Source organism: Atta colombica, unplaced genomic scaffold, assembly GCF_001594045.1.
Source record: "Atta colombica isolate Treedump-2 unplaced genomic scaffold, Acol1.0 scaffold7, whole genome shotgun sequence".
NCBI lineage: Eukaryota > Metazoa > Arthropoda > Insecta > Hymenoptera > Formicidae > Atta > Atta colombica.
Window position 1 is genome coordinate 1,933,169 of NW_017259561.1, and position 1,576 is coordinate 1,934,744.

Genomic DNA, 1,576 nt, shown 5'->3' on the forward strand with positions numbered 1-1,576 from the left:
TGCTTAGAGGACTCACTAATAGGGACAAAAACATGTTTTCTATTTTTGTCAAATTATAAAGTAACATTTTTTAGATTAAAGAAATATTATAAGAAAAAGAAGTAATTGAAAAATCGATTGATTGCAAGCAGATAAAATTAAAGCTACAATATTTAATAATTAATTCAGTAATAAGCAAATTGGTTAAAAGGGAATTAATAGGGACAGTTATCCTATATGAAAAATATACATCTTCCTAATTAATTTTTTTTTAATAAAATTTATTAATTAAAAAATAAAATTCTTTGAATTATTTCTTTTATATTTTAAAAATAACCTGAATTGAATTAAGGCATTATTTTCTAGCTTCTAATTGGAGGTCTACATAGACAATATCTCAATGTATAGTTATAATATATATTAAAATTATTAATATAATTAAAGCCTACAATATAAAGCTTTAGATATATAACTATACATATAAGGAATGAGTCATTTATGAGTCATCTTTATTTTTGTTAGTAGAAATAGACAATAGATATGATAAAGAAAGGAATGATATTCAAGTGTAATATACTATGTATTACATAAGTAAAAATGTAATCAAATATATATAGATAAATATCTGATTATAGAAGAATCTCGGGGCACAAAATACAGTCAAAGATGTATTATTGACAATTAAAACACGAGGACCGAATGCATTCAAAAATTTGATTCTTAGTCTAAGACAGTCCAACCATGAAGATGTAGCAGATATATTAGAGAAACAAAATAATGCAAGTAGTAACACAAAGTATGTGTCATGATTTTTTCTTTTTTTTCTCATGTATATAATATATTTTCAGAAATATTTAGAAATCCTACGTCTGAGCCATAGAAGGTGCTATATCGAAAAAAAAAAAAAACATGAAGAAAGATCTTTGTCAAGAAATGAATGAAAAGCAATCTATTTCACGTGAAATGGGTAGAAGATTGGTCTATATTGGAACGCATATAAAGTGCAGTTTATATCGAGAAAATGAGAAGAATGGTTCAAGTCACATGAAAATTAAAACTTTTATATAGCTTTTCATTCATTTCTTGACAGATTTTTGTTAATTTCTTAGATTTTTCTTCATGTTTTTTTCGATACAGCACCTTCTACAGCTCAGGCGAACATCAATCAATTCACTCTCTTTTTTAAAATCTCATTTATGCAATTTTTAAGTTTCAGGCAAGAAAATCTATTAGATCATCATATTTATTCTGATGAATTTTTTTCTGAACCTTTAATAATCGAAGTATGTAAAGCTACAAAATTCTTAGATTGTGAATATGATCTCATTGAGCGATATCCTATGCGAAGTAAACCTCGTGGATTGGTTTTGATAATCACTAATATTTATTACGAATTATCGTATGAAAAACCCAGATTTTCGGCAAAATATGACAATAATAATTTAAAGAAATTGTTTGAGGAAATGGGTTTTATAGTTGTTATCTATCAAAATTTAACAGGACAAGTAAGATACAAGTATATTCAAAATGCAAAAAATATATTTTTCATTTCTAATATGTAATTTTTTAAATATATATATATATATATATATATATA

General features: G+C 24.6%; 1 protein-coding gene across 5 annotated transcripts in view; it reads left to right on the forward strand.

Annotated features, from left to right (window-relative positions):
* The window catches only part of LOC108692342 (caspase Dronc-like), a 4,921-nt gene that overhangs the window by 1,834 nt on the left and 1,511 nt on the right, over window positions 1-1,576 (forward strand). For 3 of the 5 annotated variants that reach the window (XM_018200547.1, XM_018200546.1, XM_018200545.1), the window contains exons 3-4: window positions 615-775; window positions 1,190-1,484. In XM_018200547.1, the coding sequence (XP_018056036.1) occupies window positions 615-775; window positions 1,190-1,484 (456 nt within the window). The remainder of the gene's footprint in view (window positions 1-614; window positions 776-1,189; window positions 1,485-1,576) is intronic. The other 2 variants (XM_018200549.1, XM_018200548.1) reach the window with 2 other exon arrangements.